This window comes from Coptis chinensis, chromosome 7 (genome assembly GCF_015680905.1).
Source record: "Coptis chinensis isolate HL-2020 chromosome 7, ASM1568090v1, whole genome shotgun sequence".
Lineage (NCBI taxonomy): Eukaryota > Viridiplantae > Streptophyta > Magnoliopsida > Ranunculales > Ranunculaceae > Coptis > Coptis chinensis.
The window spans coordinates 78,617,260-78,643,976 of record NC_141462.1 but is presented as its reverse complement, the minus strand read 5'-3'; the positions used below and the strand labels follow the sequence as shown (position 1 = coordinate 78,643,976).

The 26,717-nt window shown below is 37.6% G+C and overlaps 3 protein-coding genes and 1 pseudogene across 6 annotated transcripts; 3 read left to right on the top strand and 1 right to left on the bottom strand.

Moving 5' to 3' along the window:
- The first annotated feature begins 5,865 nt into the window (after window positions 1–5,865).
- On the top strand, window positions 5,866–10,514 carry LOC147489105 (serine/threonine-protein kinase KIPK1-like). 2 transcript variants are annotated; one of them, XM_086572470.1, is made up of 4 exons: window positions 5,866–6,114; window positions 6,279–6,375; window positions 6,731–9,032; window positions 9,517–10,514. In XM_086572470.1, exons 3-4 carry the CDS (start codon window positions 6,934–6,936, stop codon window positions 10,367–10,369), a joined length of 2,952 nt encoding a protein of 983 aa, XP_086428596.1. In that variant the 5' UTR covers window positions 5,866–6,114; window positions 6,279–6,375; window positions 6,731–6,933; the 3' UTR covers window positions 10,370–10,514. The 2 variants fall into 2 exon arrangements, with proteins under 2 accessions (XP_086428596.1, XP_086428597.1); XM_086572471.1 differs by having other exon boundaries at window positions 5,984–6,114; window positions 6,728–9,032.
- Window positions 10,515–11,098: 584 nt separating this feature from the next.
- LOC147489104 (kiwellin-1 pseudogene) lies at window positions 11,099–12,766 on the top strand (annotated as a pseudogene).
- Window positions 12,767–12,813: 47 nt separating this feature from the next.
- Window positions 12,814–15,566, top strand: LOC147489103 (uncharacterized). The gene is made up of 5 exons (XM_086572474.1): window positions 12,814–13,218; window positions 13,282–13,417; window positions 13,505–13,572; window positions 13,657–13,743; window positions 15,294–15,566. Exons 1-5 carry the CDS (start codon window positions 12,874–12,876, stop codon window positions 15,372–15,374), a joined length of 717 nt encoding a protein of 238 aa, XP_086428600.1. The 5' UTR covers window positions 12,814–12,873; the 3' UTR covers window positions 15,375–15,566.
- Window positions 15,567–16,535: 969 nt separating this feature from the next.
- On the bottom strand, window positions 16,536–25,573 carry HDA9 (histone deacetylase 9). 3 transcript variants are annotated; one of them, XR_015202009.1, is made up of 14 exons: window positions 25,344–25,527; window positions 25,152–25,264; window positions 24,950–25,067; window positions 24,060–24,134; window positions 23,750–23,969; window positions 23,265–23,328; window positions 21,847–21,939; window positions 21,652–21,760; window positions 21,479–21,528; window positions 21,304–21,394; window positions 17,626–17,712; window positions 17,301–17,399; window positions 16,960–17,026; window positions 16,536–16,851 (listed from the first exon to the last, which is right to left on the bottom strand). XR_015202009.1 is itself a non-coding variant. In XM_086572472.1 (14 exons), exons 1-14 carry the CDS (start codon window positions 25,378–25,380, stop codon window positions 16,766–16,768), a joined length of 1,293 nt encoding a protein of 430 aa, XP_086428598.1. In that variant the 5' UTR covers window positions 25,381–25,573; the 3' UTR covers window positions 16,536–16,765. The 3 variants fall into 3 exon arrangements, 2 of the variants coding, with proteins under 2 accessions (XP_086428598.1, XP_086428599.1); XM_086572472.1 differs by having other exon boundaries at window positions 17,642–17,712; window positions 25,344–25,573; XM_086572473.1 differs by lacking the exons at window positions 25,152–25,264; window positions 25,344–25,527 and having other exon boundaries at window positions 17,642–17,712; window positions 24,942–25,067.
- Between the last annotated feature and the right edge of the window lie 1,144 nt (window positions 25,574–26,717).

The following is a 26,717-nucleotide window of genomic DNA, read 5'->3' as shown; positions in this document are numbered from 1 at the left end:
AACCAAAATAAGGCTCAAGTACTGGATAACACAAGGAGCTTTTTTAAGGTTGCTAATGACGAAAACGAGCCGTGGTCTATATCTGAGAAACTTGAAGAAGTTCTTCAAGAGGCTCGGATGTCTGTTTTGGAAGCGGAGTCAACTAACCCCTATATTAGGATTATTAAGAATGGGGTTTACAAGATGAAAAATGAAGAGCCAACTCCCTAATTTTGCCTCTTTTAGTTTTCTTAACAAACTAAATTATTTTGCATGACAACGAAAGTGTATATTGAAGCATAATAATTAGAAGGTATCCTGCATAAGAACTTGGCACAACTGCACAATGGCACAATACTACCGTTTAAATGAAATTTTCACAGATGGTGCTGAATAATAATATGTTTCTGACTTTCTAATGACACATTTAAATAGTACTTCCGACTAAAATATAACTCTAATTTGTAAAGATAATGGGGGTTATTTGGTGCTTTAAGCATTAAAAATAAAACGAAAAAAAGGAGGTTGTTGTCTTGTTGATGACTATCTTATGCTTAGTGACACTAGTTGTATATAAACAAAAACAGCATCGCACAAACACCTTACCTTGGGATTTGAAATTGAAGAGTGGAGGAAGAGGTCGACAATTAGGGAGGCGGGTATTTGGGCCTCTCAACTCATTAAAGAAAGGGTGGATGCAAGCTTCCAACTGCCACCATCAATTACAAAAATGATAGATAGTCAACTTTGTGAACCAACAACATCATGGCACGTGTCTCATAGAAATAAACTTACAGCGAGCTGTAAACGGAGATTAGGAGAGTCTTGGAGGAATCGGAGACCAAGTCTGACTTACGGAGGTAGACACTTTTGGAAAACCTGGTCAAACAAGAAAGAATTTGTAGTTAATCTTTAATTCAAGAGGCGAACCTTTTTCTTCCAGTAGATTCTGGCCATAGAATAAAATGTTGTGTTTTGACGACCTGACACTGACCAAAATATTGGATGTGTCCAAAATCGGGACAGATTGAAGATGTAGTAAATAAAAAGATAAAAAATAGGTGATAAGATAGCCGAAGGTTTTTTACTCAAAACATTGTCAATCACATTTCAATGTGTACATGTGCTATCTTCTCTTACATATGCAAAACAAGTGGTGATAAAAAATGACCAGCCCGTTAAAATAAAATATAAATTGAATAACATAAAAAGCCCAATTAAAAGTAACATACCCCCATAATAGTTTTAAAAAATAGCAGGCCCTACCACTGGTCGGGCTGCATGGCTAGTTGTCACTTGTTTTGTTAGAGCATCTTTAGTAGCGATACCAAAAAAACACTAAATATTTGAACCAAACCAAAAAAACACTAACCAACTTCAAGAGCGATATCAAATAGTTGACATCAAATGACACAGTTTTGGATAAACCGCGTCATATAGTTCCACGTAGCTTTCGCAAAACCACATCACAGAAGCCCACTACAGAAGCCCAATCCCACGCGGTTTTCTAGAAATTGTGTGGTGTTTCAAACACCGCTTGCTATGTCTTTATATACATAACCAAAACCGCGCGGTTCATTTATTTTTAACTTTTCTCTCAACTGATAAGCCCTTTCCTTATTAAAAAAAAAAACAAAAGCCTTCCTGCACTCTTGAAATTTTACATGGATCATTTTCAACCTTTTGACGGTGATGATGATGAGTATTGGCAGTACACAAATGACATTGGCAATGATGTATAGGTAGAAGAAGCCGATGAAGTAGGAGAAGGTGGGGGAGAAGAAGCAGAGGATGTCTCTCCGACTGATAGACATCCTTATGTACTTGAGTATCAAATTAACAACTTTGATTGACAATTTAATCCCGATGAAATACTTGATATGCAAGTTGTGTCCCACGTGATACAAAACACGTGTCGAGTGTAGTGGCTAATTCTCAGGTAATTAATTAGTTTTGATTAAATATTTTGAATATTATGTATTAATTAGTTGAGTTGGACCAATTAATTATTTATCTTATATGCATTTTTTTTTTCATAATATCACTAAGTTATTAACTACCAAGTTAGATCGGCTTTATTTGGTGTTAGAGAGTGGTGAAAGGTTCTTAAGAGTTTGGATGAATTTGTATATATCAGAGATAGTGCTTTGTATACACCTTTGGGTCTTTTGGTTGATGTAGATTATGAGAAGGCTAATTGGGCAGTGGTCATTGTTTTAGTAAAAAGATGGTGGAATACAACTCATATATTTCATTTTCCTTGTACGGAGTTGTGGTTCACACCAATAGACTTTACCATGATTTATGGGTTGAGTATCGGTATAGGCTAACCGATACTTTTTAAAACAAATTATGAGAACTTAACATTGCTAGTATGCTTATGATTTTCCCCTTTCTTGCATTGGATGCGGATGCTTATGATTCTTCTGGTATTAAGCTATCGCATATTAAGACTGCATACATGAAACCTATCTTAGATCTTAATACACGAGCGGAGTTAGCTTTGATTGTTCTACCTGGTAGTGAGGGTGCTGATGTGTATGTTAGGGTTTTTTTTTTATGTTTTTTATTGGGCACGTTCTGTTTCCAAATGGTCATTCTACTGTACGACTTAGATATTATGCTTATGTTTCTGATTTGCATAATATGAGAGATTATGACCTTGGTAACTCAGTATATTCCACACTGATAGCGGCGTGCCGACGTTAAACAAATCTTCACAAACATTTGAAAGTAAAAGTCCTCAGATTGCAGGATTCACAAGACTTTTGGACATTTGGTTTTACGAATACTTTCGTTGTCTTTGTCCTAACATAGACATGATTGCTGATACTCACCCTAGATTTGCAAGTTGGTCAGGGCTTCACTTGACTCGTAACAGGGGGCAAATTAGAAATAATGTGTGTATGACTCGTGCTCATATTGATATTAGATCATTGTTATCTATTGAGTGGAGATATTGGCATTTGTCTACTGCCTTTGACGATCCAGTTGTGCGGCATGCTTGTGTTTTGTCACGTCACAGAGTTGTTTTTGACGCATGTGACTGTAAGGTTTGGTACTGTGGCGACAGATGTTGGAGACATTTGATTGGACGTTATGGAGTTCCATGTGCTCCTATACCAAATGTTAGTGATGCTAAGTCATGGAGTAGAACTCAAGTTCGTAAAGTTCATGCCAGTGGTGGTCCTTGGCCAGATGCGTCTTCTTTTGTTGTTGAACAGACTGCTGATCAGTATTATAGATGGTGAAACTGTGTCTCTATGGGTCCGTTGTTGCCCCCTATTGGTCGGGCTAGCAACTTCGAGTTTATGGGCCTAGAAGGGATGATACGTGAGCTACGTATTCCTCATCCGCCACAGCCTGTTTACAACTCATAACCTGTGAATGCATATCATCCAGCTCTTGTGTCTGCCACTAATCCGATGATGTTTGCCGTGTGTGCACCTGATGGGGAGGCTACTTACATTTCCATTCCTTAGGTGCCTATAATGCTCGTTTCCATGAGTTAGAGCTACAGATTGATTAGTATACCCTGGTGAGTTTAGTTATTTTATTTATCTTCTTCATTATATATATAATATGTACTCACACTGTATTTTCTTGAATTTTCAGGATGTTTATCAGGAAAGATATGATAACAATATTCGTATGTTTGATGAGATGAGGACTGCCTTGTATCATTACAGCCAAGAAAGAGAGGAGGCATATTCTCAAACATATCAGCAATCCTAACGTGCGTATGACGAGACTCGAAAAACGTATGAGAATATTCAGCAAGTGTACACGCAACAACATCAGACATATGAGGAACTTCAGGCTGAGATAGTTAACCTTCGTGCAGACAGAGAAGATCTTAGTTATCAGGTTAGGAACTTAGAGGAAGAGCTTCGGAACATCCAAATAAAAATAGAAGAGTCATCGAGTGGTAAGAGGCGTAACAAGAAAGCTAAATAAATTTTATGTAATATGAGATTTATAAGAATATGTAATATGAGTGGAGTATTATAATTCACTCCTAGTATCATTTCCATTCTCAAACAATTGCACAATTCATTCTTATTAGATATATAATCAGATATTTCGGCATTATAATTTAAGTCCAGTTCCTAATTCCGGTATCATTCAAGTTCAGTTCATAATTCCGATATCAATTTTATTCATATCATGCACGCGGTTTTAGATAAACCGTGCGGTTTTCGAAACACCGCGCTATAAAAGCTTACTGTCTAGCCCAATCCCATGCGGTGTTCTAAACACCGCGCGATTTAGCCAAAAACCGAAAAAATTTGATACAACACCAAAGCAAACACCAAAACAAATTAAGTGTTTGCTTTGGTGTTTTTATCAAAAGATATCTCTCCTGAAGATGAAAATTTGGTGTTTGATGTTAAGATAGTATCTCTCCTAAAGATGTTCTTATAACTTCAACTTCAATAACTATCTTTATCAAAAAAAAATAAAAAAAACTTCATTTTCTACAATGATGTCCCGGACTCCCGGGTGGCCTCAAGTGGCCCTCCTACCATAATATGTATTTGGCATTACTGTATCTGTGCTAATTATGATCCACCGTTTAATGAGATAATTAAAAGAAGCAAAGATTATAACATCACTTGCAATCAATCAAGTCTCCTATTGTTTTGATGAATAGTCTACAATATGGTTGATATATGTATGTTCAACAAGAGCTCACATTGCAATATCGTAACTACTACTGTATTATGTACTTGATTAGATATGTTGGAGTTGGATTCACTCGTTGTCGTCAAGTGAAAACTATGACCGAAACTAATCACACCAGACCACCAGTAATTCCCTTTGATAAAAAACAAGGTCACGCGAGCAAACAGTGTCCTGCAGTGCTGCACTGTTGGTTCGGAGAGAGCCTTGTGTAACTTGATTTGAAATGGCTTAAAAAGGTAGTTCTAGGCTTCTAGCTAGCTTTATCTAGGCTTTTGTTAGTTTGGTATCTGTGGATAAATCCCATGATTTAGACTAGAGAGATGCACTTTTGAGACTTCAAAATTCCGGAATTTGATGAACCTGTTAGATAATATGATCCATGAAACTAAATATAATCTAACAATCTGTTGTGTATGAATGTACCCACCAATGGAGGACCACTCATCCAACTGATAATATATGATTATATACACTTTACCTGATTGATAATAGGGACTGAACACTGAAGTCTATAGTGATATTTGATCGTTTGTTACATTGTGAAAAATCGAAGGCTCACAAGTATAATAGTCCACAAACCCATCTCAATCTACATAGTTCATAGAATCTACAATGTGATGAGCAGCATGTGGAGACAAAATGGTCGAGTTTATCGTCTCAACATATAATCTGACTGGCGCTAGTTTCCTAGCTTAGTTTTTGGATGCCGACAAATACCAACCATCCTTTTCCAGATTGCAGGAGACAGGAAAGTGATACATTTTATTATATACCAGTTCATTTATAATCACATTCCTTTTCCTTATTTCCCTTTTGTATTATGAACTCAAAATCATAACCACAACTCACAATCTGTAACTCAAATGTCATACGAAAATATCCTAAAAATATAAATACTAATTTGCATTTGGAATTTGTCAACATCTTTTTCATGTAGATTTTTGTTGGACAAAATTGCTCTCTTTTCATTATCAAACAACAAAACCATAAATAAAAGATGTATAAAAACTGTATTTTTCACTGTTTTCAGTACATTTTACAGTTTTACACGTAGTATTTCAAAATTCAAATTAGATGCTGCCACTGATTTATTCGCTGCAAGATGCAACCACTCCTGATCATACAGCAGTCCCATAGATTCAGATTTCTTTACACACTAACAAATTTCTTATTATCATTATCTCCAATTTATTATGAATTATTGGTAGGTAAGTTGTAAGAATAATAATAACAAATACAAAAATGAGGTACCATACAAAACAAAGTGGAGAGTGAGTGAGACTGCTAAAAAGCAACTAAATAAATAAATAAACAAATAATGAAATTGATTTGCAATTCACATCACTTTTTTTTTTTGCCCTAACAAATAATATAAATCCCCCCCACCTTTTTACTATTCCTTCTTCTTCTTTCAAAACCCTAGATTCAATTCTTGCAGATTCAATTAAGGTATTACTAATAATTAAAAGTTTTTCTTGAATTAGTGCTACTTGTTAAACTGGTAAGAATAGTAGTTTGGGACCAGTGACTTTAATAATAAGCTTAATTTGCTGCTATGGCCATTAACTATTATACTGGATTATGTTTGTCTGATATATTGGTTACTGTACTAGGTTTTTTGATACTGCATTGTGGAGTGTGTGAAGAAATGGTTGGAAGGGGGTGTAGTATGATTTGAGAACGTCGAAGAGACTGGCAGATTCGATTAAGGTATTGTTCTCTTTAGTTTGCTGAGCTGAAATTTATGCTTGTTTTAGTTATAATTTCAAATTGGTATTATTAATGATTAAAAGGTGGTACTTTTTGTGATTAAAAGGAACTTCTTGATTAGTACTAGTATTGTTTGGGTGAAATTCCTACTTGGTTAAACTGGTAGGAATAGTAGTTTGGGACCAGTGGCTTTAATAACCGATGCCGGTCCATTAGTATAGGGTTTAATAAGCTTTAATTTACTGCCCCTTTTTATTGTTTTCCATCGAATCGTGAACCTTTACTAAGGCCATTAACTGTTGAATAGACTGTGATGTACTGGATTGTGTTTATCTGATATGGGTTACTGTAGCAGGTTTTTGATACTGCATTGTGGAGTGTGAAGGAACGGTTGGAAGGGGTCTTCTAATTGGTTGTTCAGTATGACTCAAGATGGTCGGAGAGACTTCGATACGGTTTCTCGGAGATGGGTTAGTATGATATATTTGGCAAACATCTTGCCTCTCGTCTTGTTGCTTTGCTTTGTTGAATAAAGTGGTGATTAGGGTTCCCCGAGAGATGGGTTCTTTATCGGGTACCTGTGAGATAGTTGAATCAAAAGATGAGTTGAAAGGGGTCAATTTGCCAAGTTCTAGATCAAGGCTAGATGAGAAACTTGGAAAGCTACCCATGCTAAAAACAGGTCGTAATACTGGAATAGAGGATGATCTTAATCATATTTTTGAGGCAATTGATCGCAGAACTGCAGCTAGGAGTTTAGGTCTGTCACACCAATCTGGTACAGGCATGTCAAGCAAGAATGCCTCGAAGAGACCTGTTAGAGTTGGTGCATCTCAAGCATCTGGAATTGGAGTTTCTGAATCTGTGAGTTTGAAACAGGCACTGAGGGGTTTATGTATATCTCATGCATCGGAAATGGCTGCCAAAAGATTGTTAAAGCCAACGGGATCATCTCCTGTCTTGGAAGCTGGGCCTCTTCACAGATTGTACAGAAGTGTGGTTGTTGAGGCCAATGAATGTGGTCTTCCTCTAGAAGAAGGTAATGGGAGTCTGGTAGAAATTTCTCTAGTACCTGAGAAGAGTGCATCGAACTTATCTGAGAAGATACCTGAATCCCTACAAGTTCGTAAGGCCAGTTCACCAATTCCAAGTGCTCTTTCATCTCCACATTATGCAGCATCACCCAGAACAAAGGCTAAAACTACCCCAACACATATTCGGAGCAAAACATCCGCACTGGATCTGCTCCATCAAGGTGACCTGAATTCTTCTGTAGATTCTGTGTCTAGTTCCCGAACAGCCAGTAAAGGAAACAAATCTGCTAGCAATAGTCCACGACTATTCAGACCAGTTGTTACAGCAAAGCCTGCGACAACCAAAACACGTTCACGAGATGAGATTGTTGTTACGGGAATAGCTTCTACCAGTAAAGTAAGCAAATCTCCTAGCAACAGTCCACGCTTAATCAAGCCAATTGTTACAAATGGAGTTAGTGCAAAGCCAACACCATCAAAGGTGCAGCCACAAGATGATATCATTCATGATTCAGCAGCCGTTGGGGGTAAAAGATCAATGCTAAAGCTTCCTCAGAGGGGAAAGGTAAAACAGACATCATTATCATCAACTTCTAATACCATCAAGAAAGTATTAGAGATAGAAGAACCTGATCATGCTCCAGAAGAAGCTGGGAGCAAAACATCAACTCCGAAAGTGGCACAGAAAGGTGAGATGAAAGCGGCACAGAAAGGTGAGATGTATCCTGCACCCTCTTCTAGTGTCACTAACATGGGTAAAGTAATCAAGTCTGCTGGGAACAGTCCCCGGGTTATCAAGCCTGCTCCCAGGCATACCAAATTTGTTGAGAGGAAAATAAAGCAGGACTCAGCTTCTGTACCCAATTGTTCTACCACGTATAAGGAAGTTGACAATGATGATTTGGTCCCTGTCATCCATAATTTGGTCTGTCGGACCCAGAAATGTAATGAGAAGACTTTGAGGAAAGAATCTGCATCTCCATCATCGAGCAGTAGAAGTGGCAGTATCGAAGTCAGTTCAAGTAATCTCGATTCTGCCACAAGTAAATCTCGTTTTGGTTCAAGAAGCTGTAATGAAAGAGCTGTCAGTGCAAAAGTGAGTGAGAAGTCAAGATTGAGAGAAAAGGGGGACATCTCCCAAAGCTCCAAAAGTAGTAGCATTGGTGAATATAGCAGTAGCACTAGCATCAGCGAGGACAGTAGTCTAAGTGGCTCTAGTTGCGGTGGTAGTAGGCCCCACATGTCAAAAGATTTGAGATGGGATGCCATCCGCCATATCAAGATGCAATATGGAAGCCTAGGGTTGAGGAATTTCAAGTTGCTTAAGCGGCTTGGTTGTGGAGACATTGGGACAGTTTATCTCGCAGAACTAAGTGGAGCAAATTGTTTATTTGCATTGAAGGTTATGGACAACGAGTTTTTGGCTAGCAGGAGGAAGATGCCAAGGGCCCAGACAGAACGAGAAATACTGCAAATGCTTGATCATCCTTTTCTACCAACCCTATATGCTCATTTTACAACGGATAAGTTTTCGTGTTTGGTCATGGAGTACTGTCCAGGGGGAGATCTGCACGTCCTCAGACAGAAACAACTCACCAGGAGCTTCTCTGAACAAGCTGCAAGGTAGGAAGTTTGAACCAACACTCTCATTCTGCAGGCTTGAAACTTTATACATTTTTAATTTTGTTGATTGTGTTCGTAGAATATTTCTGCCTGCTAGGATATGCGCACATAGTATTACTTCAAAAGTTGCAAATGAGGAACTGCTACTGTGAGTAGTGATTTGCTGGTATTCTTGTTTTTCCCTCTGGTGGTCTGTGGGAGGTCGTTTCCTCAGACCTAGGTCTTAAACCAGTACCTTAAGAAAGAATAAAAAAATATGGAAGAAGTGTTAACTGAAAGATACTTGCTGTTAGTGACTTAAATTGATAGAAAAGCGGTTCTAGATTCCAATAATACCTTCTTTATTATCTAACCATTCGCATGCTATTACTCCTTAGTGATATTTTTATTTGCAACTGTCTGCAGTTTGCTGCCAATAAGTGACACCAATCTTTCCTTTCTGAGAAATCTTTCCTATGCTCATTTTGTTCCATTTCTACCGCAGATTTTATGTTGCAGAAGTCCTCCTTGCTTTGGAATACCTACACATGCTTGGGGTTGTGTATAGAGACCTGAAACCAGAAAACATTCTTGTCCGAGAAGATGGCCACATCATGCTCTCTGATTTTGACTTGTCCCTCCGATGTGTTGTAAGTCCAACGCTCCTTAAATCATCTTTGTCAGTTATGGAGCCAGCCAAAAAATTGTCTGGTCCCTGTGCAGAATCTAGTTGTATCGATCCTTTCTGCCTCCAACCTTCATGGGGTCAAGTTTCATGCTTTTCCCCAAGGTTTATTTCTGCCACCCCAAGAACACGTAGAGTCAAAGCTGACTTGGCAAGCCAGGTCCGCCCATTGCCACAGCTTGTAGCAGAGCCCACAAGTGCACGATCTAACTCCTTTGTTGGGACCCACGAGTATTTGGCCCCAGAGATCATTAAAGGAGACGGTCATGGGAGTGCAGTTGATTGGTGGACATTTGGAGTTTTTCTGTATGAACTTCTATTTGGAAAAACCCCTTTTAAGGGACCTGGAAATGAGGATACCTTGGCTAACGCTGCGTTGCAGAGCCTCAAGTTTCCTGAGAGCCCGTCAGTCAGTTTCCAGGCAAAAGATCTGATCAGAGGCTTGTTAGTAAAGGAACCTGAGAATCGGTTGGGGTCCATCAAAGGGGCTACCGAGATCAAGCAGCATCCATTTTTCGAGGGACTGAACTGGGCACTGATACGGTGTGCTGTCCCACCGGAGCTGCCAAAATTTTATGATCCCGTTGATATGGTAATGGCCTGCCAGCAAGAGGAGGCCAAGTGTCCCGAGTTTAAGAACACTGGAGAGCACCTAGAGTTTGAGCTGTTCTAGCGAATCTCTGTACAAGTTTAAATTGTTGTAACTCTGTTAGATCTCTGCATATTGCAACTAATATGTAGTTCATAATGTATATGGAATTTGAAAATCTAGCGGCATGGTCTCTGTATTATTATAAAGTTAAGGCAATTGGAGAAAACGGAGTGACTTAAGTGTTGAGAGGCAAAAGCAATTTTCTTTTCCTTGTGCATAACATCTCTTGGGAATTTCATGTTAAAGATCCGCCTGACTGTCTACGAATTAAGTGTGTCTGTGACATTAGTTTAACTGCCAATCCAGGCCATTTTAATCACAAATAAGTTCTGATGTCAAATTGATGTTCTGGTATTGGTTGGTGGTTCAAGCGTGCTATTTGGAAGGAATGGAAATCTTTGTGCGTGTATATTGGATACTAGCGTCATGTCTGTCTCCAACATTTTGTGGACGGTCGCGTCATTTATTTGCGAAGTCATTCTTCCGTATGGCATCTTGCTTTCATTGGTGATGGGCACTGGTCCAAGTGATAACTGCTAGGTGTAGCTCACAGGTTTGTAGTCCTGGTAAGCTTATCGGTGTGGGGACTGGGGAGTATACCAGCTCATGGAAAACCATACCTAGTTTGGTTGGTTCATAATTTCATTTATTACTACAGAAGTTGTACGAGGTTCATGTTCTCCGAGAGCTGCTTATCCACATTAGTTATTCTGAATAACAACGAAAGGGTAATTAATTAACGTGATATAAATGGGGGACTATGTTTTAAAAACTTGGCCATGCCCAACCCCAGGCTGTATCAGTATGGTTTAAGTAATAATGCCAAACTAGAACTCCACATGCTATTCAAAACATATTACCGAAGCCTGCACGATTGTATTGGAGTAGGATGAGCAATGAGTATCTGTTTATATGATTACTTTGCAATTTTGCATAATGGAATGCATGAAAGAGGTTGCTAGTTCGAAACAATGATAGGGAGATCTTTGTTCAAATTGAACCTCAGGGGACTTCCTCCAAACATTAGCGTCAAATCTCTTTTACAGGATATCTTATATTTTGTCATTGTCCATAGATCCTGGTAAAACAAATAGGGTGAACTAGTATTACCCCCCACTAGATGAGCCAATTAGGATTTCCCCCCCACTAGATGGGAAATTAGGGTCTCCCCCCTAAATACACACAGAAAAATTTCGGTCAACCCACTTTGACTTTTTTTTTGTGTGTATTTAGGGGAGGACCCTAATTTCTCATCTAGTGGGGGGGGAAATCCTAATTGGCTCATCTAGTGGGGGGGTAATACTAGTTAACCCAAACAAATATAATACGAAAACCTGCACCCAACATAAGAAGACAATATAGAAATCCAACATCTATTGAAATTAATATAAGCTCACCATGACTGTCGAAGTAACGCAATGTTAAGAAACGGACTAACTTTTGGATCTCAAAACTACTTTAGAATTCATTGGGCAGTAGCAATTACGTCGTTGTAGGTTATCCTAATTTAAGAAGAATATTTTGGCAGTTAGTTGCTACGAGAATTTCAAATGCCTAACACCTTGTTCTTTTATGCACTATGACAACAATCATATGTAGTAGCAGGTTGTGCCTTATAAATAGCTAGCATCACTTGTATGACCATCATTGCAGAGAGCACTAAAGCATCATACTGAAGAGAGAGACATACCAAGGAGATGACGAAGAACAACACTTGTTTTAGTGCTTTGCTTTTGCTCATCCTACTACTAGCTAGGAACATGTTTTCTTGAGGCTGCAGAAGGTCAGGCTTGCTCACCGAGTGGCAATGTGACAGGGACAAAACCTCCTGCAGGTGAATGTAACGAGGAAAATGACTCTGATTGTTGTGTGCAAGGAGAGCTGTACACCATCTTTAACTGTTCACCACCTGTTTCGAACCCTACAAATGCACTCTTGACACTTAACAGTTTTGAGGAAGGAGGAGATGGCGGTGGTCCATCAGAATGCGACAATAAGTACCATTCAGATGACAAACCCGTAGTAGCACTCGACTACGAGAGCAGGTGCCTTAAGAACATAACGATCAGTGCTAATGGTAAAAGTGTGGTAGCCATGGTGGTTGACGAGTGTGATTCGACGATGGGGTGTGATAAAGACCATGACTACCAGCCGCCATGTCGTAACAATATTGTGGATGCTTCAAAAGCTGTTTGGAAAGCCTTGGGCATTGCTCAAAGCGACTGGGGAGAACTGCAAATTGTTTGGTCTGATGCTTAAACGTTCATATTGTGCATGTCATGAATTGGTCATTTGGTCTTGTCTATGTTGTACCATTCATGACTTACGCTTAAAAGGCAAAATCGTTCTTATGTGTAGTCTTTGAACTTCTTAAAAAGAGTATGGGTAGATTATACATTTCAGTATTTCTGTGGACAAGGGGTCATATTTATTTGGGTGCCAAGTAACTAAACGTACCATCATCATGATTAGCCAATCACTCATAATATATAGCAACTTGACTGTTACTACTCGAAAGTCCCAACATGAGGAGTTTGTACATTAATGCACCAAAAACTCCATCATATTTACAACTTTCCCACCACCCTCTTCCACTTTCCCCAACCATTATTAGTCTTCCTTCTCAAAAACCCATCCTCAAAACCGTCATCTCTTTCCAACCTTCAAAAATAACAGCAATGGCTTCTTCCACCACTTCAAACCCAACAACAGAAACCCAACAAACAAAACCATCCTCAGTTCTCTTTGTTTGTCTTGGAAACATATGTAGAAGTCCAGCTGCTGAAGGTGTGTTTACAGACTTAGTCCAAAAACGTGGTCTTCAATCCAACTTCAAAATCGACTCGGCTGGGACTATTGGTTATCATGAGGTACTTTCTTAATACCCTTTTTGAAAATTGTTTGAGATATAATGCATGGTATGTTTTTTATAGGGTGATCCAGCTGATGCACGAATGAGGGGGGCGTCAAAAAAGCGAGGAATTGAGATTACTTCGATTTCTAGGCCCATTCGACCTTCTGATTTTAAAGATTTTGATATTATTCTTGCTATGGACAGGCAAAATAAAGGTATGTGGGTCTAAGCTTTATATTAGAGTTTGTGTTTTTTTTTAAGATATTTGAAGGTGTCGAGGTTTTGTATTTTTTTTTATTAAGATGATATATTGGGAGCATTGGAGAGGTGGAAATTTAAGGAGACACTTCCAAGCGATGCACATAAAAAGGTTTGTGTTTTGTTGGTATGTTTCAAAAGCGATTGATGCGTTTATTGATTTGGGATTTTTTTGTTGTTGTTGTTGTTGGTGTAGGTTAAGTTAATGTGTTCATATTGTAAGAAACATAATGAAACTGAAGTTCCAGATCCTTATTATGGAGGACCACAAGGTTTTGAAAAGGTATGGGATTCTGATGCCGAAACACTGTCTTGTTAGTAATTTAGATACAATGTGAAAATGGTTCTCTGCATTTTGAAGAGGTACATTCAGGAAGTACTTCTACAGTGTTGTAAGGGAAATGTTTTCTGTGGAATGTACTGAAACATATGGTATTTGTGCTACTTATGAAACTGAAAATGGTTTGGTTGTAGTAATGCCACCAGAAAAAAAATTTGCTGAGTATATAGCCATTGAGTGAAACTAAGTTGAGAAATAAATGAGACATGCCTTGCTCAATTCCTGACATATCATATTTTTCATATGCCTTCGAATCCTTTTTTGGGTGCGTGTCATTTTTCTTCATCTGAAGCAATAACAGTTTGGGATTGGATGCTTCATTTCCTCAGATTTACTCTAGCAATGATTGTCACTTAGACCCAACTCCACAAATATTATCCCTAATCGGCCCTTGTACACAAAGAGGCTGGAAGGTCCATGACCAAAACCATCATGTCTACGCCATATTGGTATTTGGTAGAGAATCTTAATTTTGCTGACTGGTCCCTAATCAATTAAACATAAGGCGGAAGTCTTAACAAAGTTTCCATTCTTCTCCTAAGAGTATCAATAGTCAAACAGCTCTAGACCAGTGTTCCAAACAAAGAAGGCTATCTTTTAGAGTTAGAGCAAACTATGAAACTATCACACTAAAGTACTAAACAATCAATTTCTTTTTCTGAACTCATTTTGAAGTTTTATTCTATCACCATTGAAGTGTCAGAGCTATGATGTGCTAATGATGCTTCAAAATGGAAATAGCTATAGCTTTTTAGGTATGTTTTGAGCTAGATGTAGTAATCCAAAGAGGTGCTGATCGTACAGCAAACTAAGCTATCCACCATTACTCTGTAGTCGTAACGCTGTTTTCCTTGCTTTTTTTATACTCAATGGAATATGATCAAGAACTTTGTCTTATATATGCAGCCAATTCCTAAAAAAATTTCTAAAAATGCTCTTTGTGAACTTATGTCAGTGTAGATTCTTTTAATGACAAACTATTGTCATCATACCCCCTTTGGTTATTATGTTCCAGTATGTGGTGGCATTAAAAAGTGCTATTTCAATAGAATGAAAACTATGCCATGGTACACTTTATGTTTCCATGAAGTAAACTTTGTGATGGTCATGGTCCATGTCCATAACAGGGGTATGGGGAAGGGCAAGGTAGGGGTGTCCCTTTGCAACACTTCTGTGTTTGTGAGTGTATGAGCGATAAAAGATGGTTCAATAGTTTGATATTTATTAAGGAATAGTACCATATTTTTTTATATGTATGCTTGGACAATTCCTTACAAATTAAAGCTTTCTGTCAGATAACTAATTGTGCCAAATTTTTGTTTCTTTTCAACTGCTTAAACACCTTACGATTTTTTTTTGGGAGGGGGGGGTCTTCATTTACTTTATAAGCTTCAGAATCCTTGAACTGTGATATAGGTTCCAAAACATGCCCATTACATTCAATTGTTCCTGGCTAGATCTTGCTCAAGCTACTGATTTCCTTTTGCTTGCAGGTATTAGATTTACTTGAAGATGCTTGTGAATCATTACTAGACAGCATTGTTGCTGGGAAGAATCATATGGCAGGGTCATAGTTGCTCGAGCTTAGAAGTATATTTCCTCGAGTGCAACTGAAGATTTAAGTGCTTCCAAAGAATCTGACATGTTATTTATTTAGCTGTTATGCCGCATTGACATGTAGTTGTGAATACCTTTGTTTTCATAGATCTATTTCGTTGTTTCTATGGCATAAACAATAAATAAGAATATAATTAGGGTTCAGTTAAGTCTAGGTAGCATCTTGAGGCAAGTTTAGGTGATGCCCAAATAGGCTCCGCTCCCCCTTTGTCCTGCACTGGAATCTGTAGGTGAGTAATAATGTCACCAAGGTAGCATTATATTGTGGTGCCTCATTTTTATACTAGGTTCAGATGATCAGATCAGAATACTGCTGGTGCTACTACGACAAAAGCCAGAGAAAAAAAACAGTAGGGTTCCAAACCTCGCTTTGGATATACCCTCTTTACACCTTATTTGTAAGCAACGTGTTATAAAAAATAAAAAATAAAGCTTAGTCCTCATAAAAACAAACCTACTGTACTTAGTGATACGCTCTTTGGATATGCCATGTATTTAGATGTACTTAGCGATGAAAGAAGGTGTTCTGTTCCACCATACAGATGAAAAAGGAGGAAGAAAAGCTAAGTTCTCCAAAGGCCAAGAAGGTACATCTAAAATTCTAAATACATAAAAGAAGGTGTTCTATTCCACCATACAGATGAAAAAGGAGGAAGAAAAGCTAAGTTCTCCAAAGGCCAAGAAGATGCATCAACTGAAGATTGAGCTCTCCAATTCTCATTACCCATCAAATTATAATCTGATGCCATGTGACACAGTGACAGTAGTTTTAACATATACTTCAAAATTAATGGAAAATAGACAACCATCATGGAGGTTTTCCCCAACTTCTTAACATCATTTATGTGAACGATTAGTACTAAATATTCGGTAATAGGATACCTTCCTCCTAAGTTTAGGACTATGGCACCACCATAAACACATAGGTGTCTTTTCAACACACCCATTTGGACCACTCACATAGGCAGTCACAGGCCATGAGGCATGTAGCAGAACAGATGACACTACTCCCAAAAACTACGAAGTCTGTTTAGATAGGAACGAAATAAGCGTAGTCTAAACTCTAAAGTAGGCTGAAGTAATAGTAAATGCAAACTACAGAAATACTTTGTCCATAATGGCTACAAGAGAGTTCACTGTCATTGGGCTTCATTTGCAACATACGCTCCCTGATGTGTTTTATCTGAATGAATTCAATGCTTGTTCATACATGATACTTACAAGTGATCTGAATGGAATTGATACAATGTGCTCAAAAGAAAAATTCAATTTACAAGTGAACCCTCTAACCTATCTATTTCGTATGTAATCACATAGCCCGAGTCTGGAATCTAGCTCCTAGTAAGAATCATGTGTCCTCACCGTTGTGATCATTGTCATTGTCACCTTCATAATATTCATCGTCCCGTTGGATCTGCCTGTCTTGAGTGTGTTCTGCAGCATCATAAGTTTCCATAACATTATATAGTGAAATCTGCCATTATTGTTCTCTAATCATATCAAAGAATGATCTTCAAAAGGAGTATATAGAGTTAAACTCACGATCTACTCGTTCATCCGGATTTTGGTCATCTTCGTCAAAATCGGGAATGTAAAAATCAGGTGGCACCTGCCAAAAAAAATGAAGTGATGTCTTATATCGATAAGGCTGAGTTCAAATTGTGTGCACTGGTCAAGAGATCTCGACTTTCTTGCATTAGTCTGAGAAGTGGGAGGGACAATAGCCAAAAGGTCGAACTGCTCCAACTCTCTAGTTCCAGGACTTTGAGAACGGCATTTAAAAAGTTTTTAGGATAAAAAAGATGCATAATAAAAGCCCTGAAGTGTCCTAATGGAACAAAGTGCAGACAACAGACCCCTACTCTTTTACACGGCCAACTAACCTCTTGCATCTGTACGCTTGGAGCATGTTGTATGTAACGCAGGCTTTCCAACACTTGCGCCTTGATTGTGCTGATATATGATTTGCTATTTAAGTTTTCCTGCAGCAGCTCCCAACATGGAACTTATAAGTTGAGAGTAATTATTCAGAACCGTCCCCACAGAAATAAGAAGCCATATGAAAATCAAGTGTGTTCTTTGACCGGAATTGACACAAGTTGATGAAGTCGTGTTGACCTCTAACCCACAAGAACAAAGCCGACACTAGTGTCAATTCCGCCGAAAGATAAGTTCCATGATAAGAAAAGGTTGCAGAAATTGATTTACAGGATAAGTTGCCTACAAAATTCCCATTTGGAATCTTCAGTGAATAATCCGGTCCAAAATATTTGATATAATCATTATCCGGAATTTCTGCAAGGACATGATATAAGATTCTGATTAGGAGAGAAAATAATCTTAGTCAAATTGCAAAGTTCTCAGAAACAAAAAATAAAGCAGATCATGAACTGAATTGTCATTAAAGACTGTAGGATGTAAGAAAATAAATATTTACAAATAAGTAAATTAAAAACGAAACAACAAGTAACAACAACAAATTACAAACTACTATGAAGAAGGTGTCAGAATAACAAAGTTCTACAAATCAAAAATTTAGATGTCAACTTAAAAAGATATAGTCAATACCACTCCACATATATATATATATATATATATATATATATATTCAAGATTTTTGTCTCAGAAACGGAAAAGTAATAGGCTAATTGATCAAAGAAATGTATGAAATGAAAAGGGACATCCTCCAAATAAGCCTGTGATGTGATACTTTCTTTATCGATAAGCATAGAGGATATTTTATTAATACCAAGGGAAAAACATCATAGGATGAGGAATCCTACATACAACCAGAACGAACAAAGAACAACAACAATAACATAAAACAAAAGCAGCAGTACACATCAAGAGTCAAACAAGAGGGGATGCTGAGATAACATGGAGGACCTGCTCCAAACCAATGCTACTGAGACGTGAAGCTGAGGTGTGTGTGGAGATGAACTCTTACGTACTTGTGATGAGATAAGAGAATAACAGCTGTAACGGAAAGATAGTATGTAAAATAAACCAGATCTGAAATTGTGTCAGAGACACATCACCGAAACGGAGAAACAACACACAACAAGGCGGAAGTACCAAGCGTGAGTGTGGCTCCTGGCACCGGAGATCGGATACCATGATAACTCCAAAATCTGACTTATCACCATTAACCATAAAGACACATATATACATGCAGCAATTTGCCATTCAAGTAATGAAAACCCCTCTAGAATCCTAACAATAGTACTGCACCAAAAAGTACCTAAAACAGTTTTTAGAAAACATAAAGTACTTCTAGGTGAAAAACAGAATTCCATAATGCTAATGAACTGTTGTTGCACACTTAGCCCCTCTAAAGAGAATTTCTGCAATATTACATTTAAATTCCAACATCTACGAGAGAACTCCATAATCTGATTACTGTGACCTAAACTTAACTGTTTTGCAAAAAACCACAAAAATAGACATTATATTTTATTACCACAGTAAGTAAAGATTTTAATTTATTAACAGCCAGAGTTCCACTTTTTCCCAAATTTTCGATGTGTCTAAAATCCGGTCCAAGTATTCCCCCAATATTTGGCACAACATTTCCATTTCTGATTCCAAAATTATCTTCCAAGTATTTTCCACAATAACTTAGAATTCTGAACTTCACTCGTACTTCACGTATCCAAAAAAAAAATGTATTTTCCAAAGTAATATACAGTGAAACTCCATTCGCCACATAATAACAACTAATCTCTCTTCTTATAGAGGCTGCGGCCTCATTTTGTCAACCATTCCTCTCCAATACTGAATATGCCCATTGGACATAATAATTTACATGACAAATAAACGTTGGGCAAATACGGAATTTCCGTTGATTCATTGAATAGATCGGGTCCATCACTTTTCAATTGTCATTTCTCTAACATTGAACGCACCTCTTGGGATCAGTTCATAAGCTAAACAAAAAGTTGGACAAATACTTATTTTACTTTGATTCATTTAATAGATGGGGCATTCTTCCTCATAAAATATTTAAAGTGCTTAAACTTGAGAGCAGAATATTAATGCAACCCAACACCTTTGAACTAAGAAAGTTCCATGTCAAAGAGAAGGCTAACCGAAGTTTAGATAAATTTAACTTGGTAGTAGAGTGTATAAGCATTATCCCTTTATGGTTATGACCACCAATGGCAATCAGCCACGTGTATTCCTTAAAATTGGAGTTCTTTGACGGAAAAAAGAGTGAGAAAGCTACTCATGCAAGAATGCAACATGTACTTTACATTGAAAATTTAAAATTTTCCTAAAAGAAGAGAAGGGGAGTTATCAAATCACCACTACAAATGCTGAAGAGAGTAGGACGTGAGAATCACGAGCAAACACACTACTAAGGTTAAGGGTCATCCAACACTATAAGGCCCATGTTTAAACAATGCCGCATACGCCCATTTATAAGAACACTTACAGAATTGGGATTTGAGAGTACCAAAAGTCTAGAGCACAATATTGATTTTATAGAAGACACCAAAAACGTAAAATGACAAACCCAACTCGTCTTCTTCCTCCAGTCCAACAAAGCAACCCTTCTTCCACTTGTGAACCAATAGCCCTAGAAAACCCTTTAAAGACATCTCTCATTCACAGTTTGTTTTCACCATTTTTTTTTTTTTTTTTTTTTTTTTTTTTCTGTTCTCTTCTTTATCTCACGCTTCCACCAGCTAACCTCTCCTTTCTCAACAAAATGCCAAAAATTTAACTTTCCAATATATTAGCTGAAAACGAACTATTCTGAAATTTCCAATTTCTGCTGAAAACTCCAAAACTTCCAATTTCGGTAAAAATTGCCAGTTCTGGAAAAAATCGGATTGTAATCAGTAAAAATTTCCGACTATGTCTGGACTTAAAACAGACTTAAGTGGGTGGGACACTTGCTAGTTATTACCCTCAATTCAAAGTTTTTCAGCATGTACTCGGAATTTCCTCTCTATAGTGAACTTTTTTCTAAAACGTATCAACCACATATTTAGCCCAGGCATCTTTGTTACTTCTTTCTTTATAGAGGAGGCTTATATTCATCAGTGTTTTTCACTCCCATATTTACCCTTAAAGTGCCAGTGTTCATTTGAAGGAAAATAATTTTGTTATTACCATAGAAAGGATCGTATTGTCAATTCAAGCTTTTAAGCGTTTTACATTTTCGAATTTTTTTATATCTAAAAAAAAGGAGTATATTTCCTCGCGGAGATGTTTCACACTTATGCAAAACCATATATGGGAAAGCGATGGAGAAGAAGGAAGAACAGCGATCTCTACCCACACTGATCACATTCCCATTTGTGATTTTCTCCTTCTCTGTATCCTACAAGACGATTATTTTTTCCCTGGTTTTGGCATCTAAGCGACAGGAATGAAGAATCTATTATTCAGTCCTCATTGTGATTGCAAACCAACCTATAAGCAATAAGCCAAAAAACAAAAAAAAGCGGCACAAGAAGAAGTGACAATCTATATATGCTGGGAGAAATTCAGCCACTAAAGTTTTGATTTATGTATTTTGTACATATTTTTGTTGATGGTTGAGTTAATTAGTCTTCCATCCTTTCTACGGTTCTAACAATCGATAATAATAGTTAAGAAGTGGTTTGAAGTGTCCTAAGAATCTGATTGCAACGTTTTACTACATCTGGGATTTGAGGCAGACGGCCATTTAAATTGTATACACTGAATTTTCTTTTGATTTTCTCTTTGTAAAGCGTTTGATTGTATTTCACAAAGAAAGCATTGCAATTCGATCAAACAAGTGGTTTGAGGGAATTCACTTCGATACTTCGCTTAACTGAGGAACACAAGATGTAACATAGACCACGTTCACTAGTATGTTTAAAGGATAATGGGAAAACAGGTTTGCGGCCATACCGTTTGGAAGATCTGTATCTAATAGAACCCCAGTTTCAACAGTCCAGCAACGAGCTACATTCTCTTTTGTATAGCCCCCACCTCCAGTAACCTGACAGAAGAGAGGTACCAATTAGCATGCTTAATAGATGACAGTTCTCAAAGGAAGTTTTAAACGTTTAGAGCATAAACTTACCAACAATGGAAGATTAAATTTCTTCACGAATTTCACACACTCAGCATGTCCTGCAGGAAACAAATAATGCCGGTGTCAGCTGCTCCATGTTATAATGCCTAAACATCTTCTACTAAAGCGATAGGACTGACCCTGTAATCTAAACTCTAAAGAAACTTAAGATGACGTATTACCATCAATGGAAAGGTTGAAGCATCCTAAACGGTCCCCAGCAAGTGAATCTGCCCCGCACTGTAGCACTATAACACCTGGTAGATATGTTTCAACAACCTTGGCAATAATCTACATAACTGAAAATTGTGAGAAAAAACTACCTTCAAACCCATTCAATCGTAAGTGGGATGCAAAACTTTGAGAGCTCAACTTACTATTTTGAACAGCCGAGTAAAGCTCGAATCATCTATGCCATCCTTGAGGGGGACATTTATGGAATAATATTTTCCTTCTCTTTCTCCAGTTTCCTTGAAAAGTAAAAGCAATCGCATGAGTCTAACTTGTGGCTCAATACTAATTGTCAGATAACAGCTAAATGGCAAATAAAACATCTTAGCGGAAAATCAATACTAATAAGGGCTTCCTGCAAGATCTAAAAAGTGAATTCAGCCTATTTATGAGGCCTTCCCTAGTGTGCAAGGTTGCCACTTTTCACCTGGAGGCAATAGCCTCAAGGTTATACTGTGAGGTTTACACCTATGCTAGATCAGTTTGTCCCTCGAGGCACAGCCGCACAGTAAGCCTCATCTGGACGTATTAAATTGGTAAGCCAAGACTCAGGTTGTTCTAATTTATCGTTTACAAATTTTAGCATTTAATCCGTAAATATCAGCCACAGACGTGCAGCGCCTTTAAAACGACTAGCAATCTGAATGCTCTACGCTTTATCACTGGATAGATGTGTGAGGCTATAGATGGGTGCACACGAAAAAGATCCACTCAGGTTATATTCATGGGTGTCAAGCAATTTACAATAACAACAAGAAGTCAACAACAATAACAATAAGCCATATCTCCCTCAGAGTTTTCCTTCAAAGTTCTTAGCAACCAAGACCCCAGAAACTAGGCTTGGTGCTTAAATTTTGGCCAATCTAAACAGAGAGAATCGAGTGTGCAGTGAGCATAACATTCATTAAAATTAGAGACCAAGTCAACACTACGACAAAAACCAAGAGCAAAGAGTTTGTTACAACACACAACCAAGTAGACTAGATTCCAACCTCCACAATTAGCAGATTAGGGCGTGCATGCAATAAAAAAAAATCCAAATAATACATTCATTCCATCTTCATTCACTTCCTACTTGTAACTAGCTGTTTTAATTGCATCAGTCATATAAAAGGGCTGTTTCGATGTCCAACACTAACAAGAATTATTACTCTCAGTAACTTGCGTGGAACTCAGTGATGCATTAAACCACCATACAGACATGAAATCACGGAATTTAGTATAGTTAGCAATGCAAAGTGGAGGCATGAAAAAAACAGCTTCAAGATCAGGGACAAGGACAAAGAAGCAGCTATTCTCATAAGGTTCAGATGATAATAATAGAAGATCGGGCACAGACATATAACCTATATTAAGAACAGATTTATTTCAGTGAAATTGTTATTGCTGACAGATATTCCAACAACAAAAAGAGATCAATAGGATATCATAATGAGGAACAAATAACTTAGAAGCTTCATGCAACTAAAAATCTGATACATAGACTTTAGCAGAAGTTAAATCATACACAAGTTTAATTTGGAGATATTATCACTAAAGATAAATGCAAAAGGAGAACACCCACCTTAACATCACCTGTTCCAGGAAAGAACTTATCCCCAAATTTGTGAAAGCTCACAGTCATCACCCTGTCATGCCAAATTTAGTCAATTTGATGGACTTAACAAAAGACATGCCTCTCAAAATAGAATACCACTCCACCAAAAGCTGATCCTTTCTCCTAACTAATCCATTCAAGAGTTTATAAGAATACAGCTAAAACAACTGGTGTTGGGTCCCAGAGAAGACAGCCATATAAGGAATTCATTACTATTTATAACAATTCTTCCATAATTCTATTTCGAAAACCTTGTCATTGCCTGAACTAGCAGGTAAACAATGATTAATTGATTTACCATTCCAATCAACTCCATGGTCAATGGACCCACATTGTCAATAATGACTAAGCTCACAAATTAGTATGTTTTCACCCGACTTATTCTATATTCATAGTAACTTCTTGTTTTTCATTAAGTGTCATCATGAAGAAGAAACCAAATAAAAAAATACCTGTCAGTGAAATAAAAGGCTTCTTCAACCCCATCGCCGTGATGAACATCTATATCAATATATAGGACCCTGGCGTGATACTTGAGAAGTTCTAAGATTCCCAAAACTAAGTCATTGATGTAACAAAATCCAGATGCCTCACACTTCTTCGCGTGGTGTAAACCACCAGCCCAATTTATTGCAATGTCACACAACTGATTGTTTAATCTGCGTGCAGCATCTGTATAAAAAAAATGACATTTTAAAAATGCCACAAGGTAAAAAGAAAACTATATTACATTGTTTACTAGCAATTAGAGAAGTTGTTCACCTATGGTTCCACCCGCATACATTTGACAAAACTCGAACAAGTTCTCGAACACTGGGCAATCTTCTCCAAGATTATCTGAGAATAGAAAAAGTAACAAAATTGGTCATTTGTACAGACTAAACATAAGGGAGGATATCTCAGCCATTACAGTCAAAACATGGTTTCAACCTCAGTCATCAAAAGAATATCCTTCGGTATTCAGATAAATCTCAACTGACTCAACACATGTTGCCTTTGGGATCCCTAGACTACACTGACCCAATTCTCCTTAACGACATCTTCATGGATCCTAAATGTAGTATAGCATAGTCTAGGTCCCATGGAGGGCCAAAGGGGCAAGAGGCCCCACGAGCACATGGTATATTGAGTAAAGCAACAAAGTGACGAATTAGAAAGTTCTTTGTATCTATCCAAATCGGAAAAGAACACTAGAACGGAGATAATGATTTGCATCTAGACAGAGTCACACACACACACAAAACATATTTGTATTCAACAATTAAATCGTCAATCCATCAAAGTAAGCAAACCGGGAACGGACAGTGAAATAGCATTCGCTGTCATGAAATGTGGCATCAGCCAGAGCGTAACAGGAAGCATTGCGAACCAAGAGCATGTTTACCATAAGATGATTCTAACATCTTTGGTGGAAGCAATGGAGGGATTGCATTTTTAAACTTAAATTGTTATTGGGAACATTCTTGAGCAGGGAGTGATTGCATAAATTCAGTTCACTCTAACTAGAACCAATGTTGGCCCATGTAAGTGCAATTGTGATTTTGTATCAAAACTAATGTTGGCCCATGCAAGTACAAGTGTGTTTTGTCTCAGTTTAGGTAATGAACTATTAAACAGTAGTTCTTAAATGTCACAAATACATACATACATACATCTTTTCATTTCAGGTGTGAACAAATGTTGAGTATCTGGATTAATCCTATGCAAGAACTCGACATAATCCTCGGAATGAAACTGCGCTAGCTCCACCGGGTACGCCTTGTGCGGTCGCTGCATTCCATTCACAACCAAAATATAAAACAAAAACAAATATAATTGACTGCCACGTAGACAAATAATATTATTAATACATACATATATTTCCATCTTCTTGTGAAGGTCGTAAGAGAGAACGAGATGATGTGTCATTGAAAGTCGATGTGGCTTCATGGGATGGTTCGGTCCAAAGTATACATTCCCTACATCTCCTGCACATAGGTGGTGGGACCCACTTTTTTAAGGCTAGGGTTTCTCTCATTGTAAATAACAAAAAATAAATAATATTACCGTCGTAGAAGTAGGCGATTTTGTCCTTGGACCGCATTTTATGGAGAGAAGAGATTTTAGATGAGTCTAGCTTTATTGTGGGAATTTTTAAACTGCCATAAAGAGTTTACGAGGTTTTTAGCGGATGTTAAGAAAAGGTGAACGAACGAGGATTTTTTTTGTTTATTGAAATTTGAAAGTGAGGACTGAAGGAGTAGCGAGAGTGATAAAAGATTAAGGACCGTGGCGTTTAGGACGCCGGGTCACAATGGATTGGTACACAAAGTGGAAAATTCACTGCTAAAAGTGTTTATAAAGTATAAACTAAGGGTGTGTTTGTTAAATTTTAATTTATGGAAAGGAAAGGAAATAAAATAGGTGGTCCACTATGGAATGGAATGGAAAGAAAATAATTTTAAATGGTATGTATTTGGTAAACTGGGAAAAAGAAAATAAAAACTGGGGAAAGAAATAATTGTATTGTTGGGTCATGGGTGTATTAGTAGTAAGTCCCTATCTATCTATTTCTTTTCCTTTTCACAAAATTTTCAGGGATTAGCTAAGGATACAAAACTTTTTCTATTTCTATGATTTTGTTTTCATATGTAAAAGCCCATTTCCTTTTTATGGGTAAACAAACGCCTTAAAAACTATGGAAAATGTGGACCATTTTTATTTTCCTTTCCTTTCCATAGTGTTTCCATTATAACAAACACACCCTAAATGCCCAACCAAAGTGTTTGGGGCAAAATTCAACCTATCAACAAGTTTTTGTCAATAGAATTTGGTCTGCCAACCTTTCTGGGAGCTGGCAACTTTTTTTGTGGAAATTATATGTGGGTTTTTTACCTATAGGTGATGTTTTGGCCTCCAAACATCTTTTTGGAGACTTTGCTTGCCCGTTTTGTTTTAAGCATGTCGAGACAAGTTACCACTTGTTCTTTGGGTGTGACTGGATAAGGGGTATCTGGTTCAGATCAATTATAAGCTTAAGAATGGATGCTTATAATTGGAATACAAGAAATTGGTTGGATGAGATCATGGAATGGAGCATAAGCAAAGATGAACAAGTGGCAAAACTTGCTATATTTGCTTGTATTCTCTTACAAGGTATCTGGTTCATGAGAAACAGTTGCAAATTTGATGCAGGAAGACCAAACAGTGAGAAGCTGCTACGGAGCTCTAATAAGCTATGGGAAAAAAGTTGCAAAGTCTATGAGAAGGGAGTATCTCAATCTCCACCTATTGTTTCATCCTCTCTACCTTCTAGTTCTAATAATTATAATGACAATAGTAATCAAGATAATATAGAAGAGTATAATTGGACTAATTTGAGGTTTGATGCTGCCTTTGATAGGTACACAAATGAGGGGAGCAGCAGGAGCAGTTTTGTGG